The following is an 8930-nucleotide window of genomic DNA, read 5'->3' on the forward strand; positions in this document are numbered from 1 at the left end:
CTTTGGAATAAAGATCAGGACTGCCTGAACATTGTGCCAGCAATTGAAGAGTCTAGGAAAGTAGTTGCAGCAGCACAAGGTAGGTTTTTTCCAGTTAGTCTGTTGAAGAATGGAATAGAGCAGGAGTGATTTTTCCCTTTGCTAAGTTTTATTGCACAAGTAAATCTGTATTCTCACATTGTTTTGCATTTGTGCTAGCTAAGCTTTGACGAATGTCGTTTTTGTCACTTGAATGGTACAGTTTTTTGTGTTCAGTAATCACCTGTAAATAGCAATCAATTTTCATATACAGTAAATTTTTTCTTTTTTAATGGTTAGTTTCTAACTGTAGGAAGACATTCCTTACTAGGCTATCAAGACTTTAGAGCATATGTACGTTTCATGTAAACCCTGTACACATAATTTGAAGTTTATTCTGTGGGTACGTTTTTATGACAAATGCTAACCTGAGAGAATAGTGTAAAGGCACATATTTGCAAACTGAAGTATCAAATATTGTCACGTATTGAATAATTTCACTGATACCAGGTTAGGAAGTGAAGTATTGTACAAGCAATTCTGTTATTTCAGGGAAGATCAGTGGTGCCTTTAGGAGTGTAAGGTAATAGACGATAGGGCACTTATGCATTTATTAATAGTTTTCATAATAGATTTCAAGAAGGACAATCTTGGGAAACAACTCTCATGGTTGTGTCTTGTGGGAAAGATAATTCATAAAAATGTGTGTCCCATCTGACATTATTGCTACCCAAGCTATCAGTGATGAATCTGGAAATGAAAGATAATTAAGGTAGCAACTTGGATTTCCTGTGATAGAGAAGAAAGTACATTTTCTTTCTCTTTTAAAATCTAAATCTAACAGAGAGCAGAAACTGCTCTGATGCATTCTTGTGTTTGTTGTTTCCCCCCCACAGAGTGTTTAATGAGATTGTATTTGTATGTATCGGGAGATGGCAGAAAGGCACTACTAACTACTCCTACAGCATGTGTCTTTTTGTGGGAGAGCACAGAACATGAGAGTACATCCTCGTATAAAAATTCTTCTTCTGGGCATTGGACACAGATTTTGCCCAATGAATCAGTTGTGTTGCCTTCTACTGAAGAAAAAGAAATTGGAGTACATGCTGCTTTTATACAAAATGAGGTAAATAATAAGCCCTAAAGCTATAATTTAATCTCTTAAGTAAATTAGAGCCACAGAAGCTAGAGTGAATTTTGAGAGCAATGCCTGCCTCTACATAGTTCTAAATGACATTATGATATTTAATCTGAATTGTAATTGCTATTGCTCAAAATATATAAATAATTAAAGAGAAAATGGTGTGTAGCCAGATTTTTGTGTTTTTTTCTGGTTTTGATTGTGATTTATTTTTTTGTCACAGATACTGGGTGATTGCTGTTTGTGCTCTTTTGTATTTTACTCTGGAGAATGTTTGATGCTCACATTTCTAATTCTTCGATGGCAAGAAAATAGCTTTAAGTATGTTAGGTAAGTTTAAAGACGTTTGAAGTTACGTTAGCTTAAGAAGAAGATTTTTATGATTAAGTGCTTTAGAGCAGGGATTTAGAGCTGGGATTCAGAGCGGCAATTGAGCGTGTTTACACTGATGTCCAATTAGCCTATGGCTACAAGCACTTTGATTGCATATGTATGCTCATAGCATTCCATGTTATATATGCATAAATGTTCCATATATGCATCATGGACATATATGGTCATTTTTATGGTATTTAAATGTGACAAATGTAACAGCATTTATTTATGTATGTATTCCATATTTCAATAGTAACTTGAAACTGAGTGTATTACTGTACGTGGGTGGCTGTGTATACATACACATGCCTGCACACTTGTATGTTAGTGGCACGGGTTTTTTTGCATCATGCTAGTAGAGTTTCCTTCTCTGGTTTTTCTTATATTACTAGTGCAAAATCTTGCTCTACGCTTGACATGGTACAACTGCTTTTAGGATCAAAAAAACATAATTACTAAGTTGTTAAATGATGTCCTCCTTGTCTTACTAAGCAGCAGCGCATTTTGGTCAGTTTGTCAGCAGCATGGTAATGCTTTTCTGGTAGTACAAAAATTTAAATAGAGCATTCCCAGTATAGAATTGCATATAAATACTGTAGTACTTGCAGCCTGAAATTGTAACCACATTTCTCTTGTTATGTTACTCATACTTTCTTTATGCCAACTATCAGTCCGTTTCATTAATTTAATTTTTTTCATGTTAATGCTTTATGTTTTGCCTTGTTAGGTGGCATGTTTCCCTGTGGAATCTTTCTTGAGTTTTCTATACTACTTTGAATCTTTAGGATCACAGAATGGTTTGGGTTGGAAGGAACCTTTGAACATCGTCTAGTCCAACCCCTGTGCTGTGGGCAGGAGCAACTTTCACTAGATCAGGTTGCTGGAAGCCCAATTCAACGTGACTTTGAACACTTAGAATGATGGGGCTTCCACAGCTTCTTTATTCAGAGCAGCATACCGTTAATTTTCATTTGTGAATTTTGAGTGTTCCTGTGTTGGATGACATTACATTGTCTCAGGAAGCTGTTCCTGGCTGGTATGCAAGTGCCTTAATTACATGGCATCCTTCTGTATTTATTTGCATGTTCTATACTTATAGCCCAAATTCCTGTCTCATAAAAATAATTCTCAGTTCTCAGAAATAATTTTTAAACTAGTGCAAATGAAAAATAGCTTTCATTTGTAAGGTTTTTGAGGAAAAATAGATTTTTTTGTTACTGTTCATGCTTTATTATTTTTTGCTGTCTTTCATGGTTTTTCACTATGTGTGAACCATCCCATTCACCATAACTGAGTAACCTCTTGGTTTTTTAGTGGTTTTTTGTTTGTTTGTTTGTTTTTTGTCTGGTGTTCAGTTCTTTGCCATACCAGATCCACTGGGTACAGCAGACTTGCTCTCTTGTTAATTTGGTTCCTCCATGTGTGTCAGTAAAGTCAAGAGGAGCTTTGCTGTGTGCATTTGCAAGAGACGGACTTCTGCTTGCAGTAGCTGTTAATCAAACGGATCCAAAGGTATGAATGGTAGACAGTATGTCATTTAAAGTAATAGTTCAGTTTGAATGCAGTGGTAACAAGGATTTAGTAACACATTTTTAGTAGTGATTTTTCAGCATTCTTATTGATACATGTAGTTATATTCACATTGATATCCATAGCTCAGAAATTGTGCCAAAACTTGTAATTTTTTGAATGCTGTTGTTCAGTTGAGAAATCCATGTAGACTTCTCTGTCATTTCTAATCTCCAAGAAGTGTAATAATAAATTAATTTCAGTTACTGCATTTATCTGCAAAGATTCTGGATTATTCTCAGTGAGGCCTCAGCCTAACATGTATTGGAAGTAATGTTCTCACCTCTCAATGTTAATCCTTCTAACAACTCAGAGGTCAAATCAAATGTGGTTTTTAGTGCTACTGACTGGCAACATGGACCATCTTATTTAGTGCACCAAGATGAGATGGTGCAGTCCTTCAAAGCTCCGATTGTTGCTCACCACCAAGACTGGAGAAGAGTGATCTTACATTATTTTGACGGTTTTAGAAAAAATTATGTCAAAATGAATATTGAATGATATGCTGATTACCTACTCATCTTTATTTTTCAAATGTAGGAATAGGTATAGAAATTAGTAAATACTCTAAGTAGCAATAAATGTTGTAGTGCAATGTCACTTAGCTGTATAATAATGTTTCCAGTACATCAAGTGTCATCTATAACTTGTTAATAGAAATTCTTTGTTTACGGTAATGGTGTTTTGATATAAACATTTATGTTTTCTTTAAATTTACTTTTTCTCTCTAGGCAACTCAGATTTTGTTTTTAAACACATTGAATTTTGTAACTGTTTCGGGTAGCCTTAAAGGTTGTAGTAGCAAGAACAGCAAGGTCCCGTCCAAGTTTATCAGGTCAGTAATGGATGCTGTTCCTGCTGCTGTTGTGCAGTTTGTTGTTCTGTGCTACGGGTGTTTGTGGTTTTTTTGTTTGGTTTGGTTTTTTTGGAGGGGATTGTTTTGCTTGGTTTTTTAGCTCTCCTAACCTTTTGATACAGAAATTTGACAGAGAAAAATATTTTTTCTTGCCCAAATTAGATCTTACTGGGTTGGCGATATGAGTTGGAGTCCCGACAGCCTTTTCTTGGCTTGCATGTTAAAACGCGGATCTTTGATTTTATTGACATGTATGGGTGAATTGCTGACCTTGATTACTTCTGGCTGCTCTGTAGAATTTGGACCAGCAGAATTTATTCCATTTCATCCACTAATAACACACAGGTAAGAGGATTAGGAAATGTTTATATGTTTTTCTCATATGATCATATCTAACTTTCTAACATGTTTTTTACAATTTTACATAAACTTCATCTTTCAGATTCACTCTTCTGCTTTTCATGTGTCTTCTCAATATCTGTTTCTCATTCATAGTTGTCATCTATTTCTTATAATGTTTGTTGTGATGAAAGTTGGCATTGTGACAATGTAAGTATACATTAAGAGATTTGGCTTTTTTAAAGTGTTTGAATTTAGTGCTAATTAAAAATAGCATATTTTTGTGATGTAAAAAGAAATTACACTTCATACTTAAAGTGCAGATCTATTTTAATCCAGTGGTATTTCTCTGCTCACTCGTTAATTTTACCTATAGAACTTTATAGCACGTTTCTGTATCAGATCTTGGAAATAACATATTTGCATGCACTAAAACTAATTGGGTTTTTAAATGTGTTTTTTTTTGCAGAGCTCCAGATCTAAATTTTGAAATGATGCCGCTGGTTGCATGGGGGAAATAGAGAGATCTTTGTGACACTTTTTAGCATAAGTTTAAATTTACAAAATGTAACAAGAGGAAACAAAATAGAATCTGAACTTTATTTTTTTTAAAATCCTATTCCTTGAGTGGCTAAAGCTGGATAGTTTGTAAATGTGACATCTCATGAAAATGTTCAAAGCATTATAATATCTTTTCATGCTGTCTGGTTGAAAAATCAGATGGTAAAATATATTAAAGTACTCTAATTATGGTTCTTTATTGAATGTATGCAGCTACTTTGCTTCCAAATAATCTACTGAATTTTGGGCTACGAAGAAATAAAAATCCCAGTAGTTCTTACGTATTTTTTCAAAGTCTTTTGAGGCTAATATTTGAATGCATGCCAAACACAGCTTTCTGAAACTCAGTGAGCAGTGACTTCTTTATAAGAAAAGACTTTGTAAGACCTCTTTTTTTAAAAGAAGACTTATGTGTTGATAGAAAATACTTCTATTGAATCTCTGAACTGATTCTGCCATACTGAGATTCAGATTGTGAGGGATGTTTTGTTTTTCATACGTAACTATTAGAAGCTACTTAGAATTTAATCTTCAAGCACTTGTCATACACGATAAGAGCTAGATAATCAAAATGAAATTGTGAGAAAGAGATATAATACTTATTAATGAAATAAGAGAATTCTGAAAGCTCTTTTTATTTTTTTCTTTAAATTAAAAAAAGTTGCAACTGCAGCAAAATACTGGCATCTTGCAAGCATAAATAGTGTTATTCAGAGTGCATATCCCGCAAAAATTTAGACACTTCCTTAGAATTCTGTGTGGACCTATTGGGCAGCAGTGTTGAGTGGTATTAAAGGTTTGTAAGTTATTTCTTCTCTATTCTGTTCATTATTATTGTGTAAGATAATTGCTTTCTATGTATCTTTATTTTAGACAGCAGCACTCTTTTTGTCAAGACTCTAGTCTGTCTCTTGATTCTTCAGCTTCTGAACGTGACCTTATGAGACAGAGATTCTCTGTTGCTTCACATTCAAGATTACCCTACCTCATTGTCTCTGATGGATATATGATAACAGTGCTTAGATTTCATAAGAACCTCTCAGCATCAGGATTTATAAGATCCCTTTTGCTTGATTCAACCCAACAGCTTGAAAATATCCGTCGGAATTTGCTGAACTGCAAGGTATGAATATGAATTATTTCGTAGGCTTTAAGTAGAAAAAAAACCTTTGTGTGTGTGTAAAAATGCATGACTTTTAAACTGAGTACCTCAGTTAAGTTTACTGTAGTATGTGTATAAAGTTGTTTTGAGAACAGTGTTGATCTGGAGAACAACAAATACGCAGTTTTCTCTGAAATTTTAGTCCTTTGATGTCTGAATTGCATTTCAGTAAAATGTAGTAAAAGGACACAGTCTTAACCATTACTTTATTTTTTTTTCTGGAACTGTAAAAGAAATTGGGCTGTCTGTATCTATAGAGTTGGTTCCGAGCATTGACAGGTATTATGGTACTCTGACCAACTCATCCTTTCAGAACTATGCAGAAAGGATTCTATAAAACCTCTCTGTCTTAGCCTGCTACTGTTTTAGAGCAGTCAGCAACAGTCCCAATGGTGCTGCGTGCATGTGTCTGCTAGGTCCTCAATTGAAGTTGTCGACTAAAGCTTGCTTAAAGCAGTTTTGTTGATTTTTCTGTCACTTCTGAATTGGGCTAAGTCTGGGAGAAGGAAAATCTTTGAAAGAAGAGGTCCTGCGGCTGTTGCTGACCACATAAGATACAATAGATGTTCAGAGTTTTTGCATTTGCTGATAGAATACAACTTCTCTCCCAATTCAGTTTGTATTTTGGATTTTTGGAGAGGCGAGTTATTCTAGTATTCATGCATAAACTAAAAGAGTGAGCAAGTGTTTGAGGATTTAGAGATACATGTTACTAGTAAGAAAGCAAGAAAGCCCTACATAGTGCCAAACTTGTAGCATCACTTCAGGGACCAAGAAAGCAGATTCGTTCAGCATGAAGCAAAGTCAAGTCTGGTACTGAAAAAAAATCTGCATTCCTAAAGCATGGTGAAATGATAGTTTGTTTCTGTGCAGTGTATGCCTGCTGACCTGTTCTCCCTTTCTGGCTAGCACTTCTAAACTGAAGCTTTTTACTGATGTGACCCATTTCCTTGTTTTGTTTAGAAAGTGTCTGGTTTGATCTTGCTAAAGACAGATAATATGTTTTGCATTATTCTTATTTCTTTTAGTCTAAAGGGAAGCCTCGGTGTTTATGGTCACTGTTGTCTTTAAAAGCTAGTCTTTTAAAACACGCTCAAAACCAAAGTTCCATCTTTTCCACCATTCCAAAATTCTTGGAGGAGGACAGAACAGAAATGAGTGAGAAAACTGTGGATTTACTGGTACGTAATAGCATTTTTCCACTTACAAGTTTGTAAATGATTTAATTTTAAGGTATTCTAAATATAAATAGTATTTTTTCTTTCAAATAGTATAGGTATATTTGCTCTTATTAGGTATATTTAAAGGAATTCAATTTTGGTTGATTCTCATGTTCTTTATAAGTGTGAGGAATATTGTTATTTTTCTCAGCTGATACGAGATTTTTACTTTCAAACATTTCCTTCAATAACTTTTTGAAAAATATGTGCTAATCTACATATACATCAGTTTATTGTAGTTTAATACTTTAGCTTCACTTTATGGTAAAATGTAACATTACTAAATTCACTGGGGCAATAAAGGATATTAATAAGAAGTGCAGTATTATTATCCTTAGTAGGTAAGATATTTATCGTCAGTTTTGCAGGATTCTTCTACCAGTTCCAAAATCTGCACATGTCTTTTGGACATGGTGCTGTGATCCAGGTTACTGTGCAGACTTTCCTAGCTCTGTTTGATGCTTTAGGGTTTTGATTTGGTCTTTTAAGTTTATGAACTTCTGTTGAATGGCTTTTAGACCTTAGAGATACATGGCAAAAACTCTTCCTCATACTCTGGCCAGGGTTTCACTTTCTGCTGTAAGAACTAATGCTGTGTTTATGCTGTAATATTTTTGTTGCTAGGTAATTTAATTTCTGCTGCCCAGCTATTCCAAATAACCACATTTGGTTTGAGATCCAAATGAAACTGCTGTGAATTAAACTTACTAGTAATTAAGCAAGTTAATGAAACATAAGGATTTCATTTTTGAGACTGACTAAATGGCAATTCCTTGCAGGCTATACTCTCTCAGTAGACTTGAATTAAACTATGCACTTTTTTTTTTTGTCTGATTTAGGGTTGTGAAGAAGAATCAGATGATGAAAAGCAGTTTTGCAATAGCCCTTCCAGCTTTGGTAGCCAAAGAATCCATCCGTTTGTTGGTAAAGCTGATCAAGGCCACTTAGAATTTGCGTCAATGTTCGATACTATCCATGCAAAAGACAATACTGAAGAGAAAGATAAATTACCAGTGGAATTATATTCCGTTCAGAAAAACCTCCTTGCTGCATGGCAAATTGGGATTTCAAAAAATATGGAAGAGAAAGATAGGTTGCTGAATTACACGGTGAACTGCATTATCCATTTTTTCAATGTTCTTCAGTTTGTGAAATGCTCTTTGCTAAACCAGGATGCATCTTTAAACAAGCCTGTGAAGAATACTCACTGGATGCATTGTGTTCTGAAATATTTTCAGCAGTGTTTAACTGTCTTGTACTGGCATTCAAGAGCCAGTCTTACTGGGCACGTGGCAAATCTGACGTTACAAACTTTAAAATTGATGCTTACACAGCAACAAGATCAGTTGTTCTCAAAAAACCTTTTGGCATGCTTCTGTCTTTTGAAAATGGTTTCGCACACTTTAAGTAACGTGTGCGTACTACAGTATGAGAGTGTTTTTGCATCTCCCCATGGTAATAGTCTCATGGAACTTGACTCCCTCACTACACCTATTCTCACAGTTCTTGATGAAAGTACAAGTCAGCAATTTAGCTCACTGAAATCTCTGCTTAGAAAACCTCCTCAAGTGGTAAACCATGATGCAAAAACAGAAAAAAGGTACGAATGATCTTTGCATGGGAGGGGGAAATATATGCTCCCTGAAATGCCTGTACAGTAGTGCGCGCAGCATGGGAAATAAGCAGGAG

General features: G+C 34.9%; 1 protein-coding gene across 1 annotated transcript in view; it reads left to right on the top strand.

Annotated features, from left to right (window-relative positions):
* The window catches only part of LOC104545507 (chromosome unknown open reading frame, human C5orf42), a gene marked incomplete at both ends in the record, with an annotated part of 9200 nt that extends 359 nt beyond the window's left edge, over window positions 1–8841 (top strand). Inside the window, 8 exons of the mRNA XM_010190665.1 lie at window positions 915–1144; window positions 1383–1489; window positions 2890–3046; window positions 3835–3938; window positions 4122–4304; window positions 5733–5982; window positions 7050–7202; window positions 8081–8841. Coding sequence (XP_010188967.1) covers window positions 915–1144; window positions 1383–1489; window positions 2890–3046; window positions 3835–3938; window positions 4122–4304; window positions 5733–5982; window positions 7050–7202; window positions 8081–8841 — 1945 coding nt within the window. The remainder of the gene's footprint in view (window positions 1–914; window positions 1145–1382; window positions 1490–2889; window positions 3047–3834; window positions 3939–4121; window positions 4305–5732; window positions 5983–7049; window positions 7203–8080) is intronic.
* Window positions 8842–8930: the final 89 nt, after the last annotated feature.

This window comes from Mesitornis unicolor, unplaced genomic scaffold (assembly GCF_000695765.1).
Source record: "Mesitornis unicolor isolate BGI_N332 unplaced genomic scaffold, ASM69576v1 scaffold43948, whole genome shotgun sequence".
In the NCBI taxonomy this organism is placed as follows: domain Eukaryota; kingdom Metazoa; phylum Chordata; class Aves; order Mesitornithiformes; family Mesitornithidae; genus Mesitornis; species Mesitornis unicolor.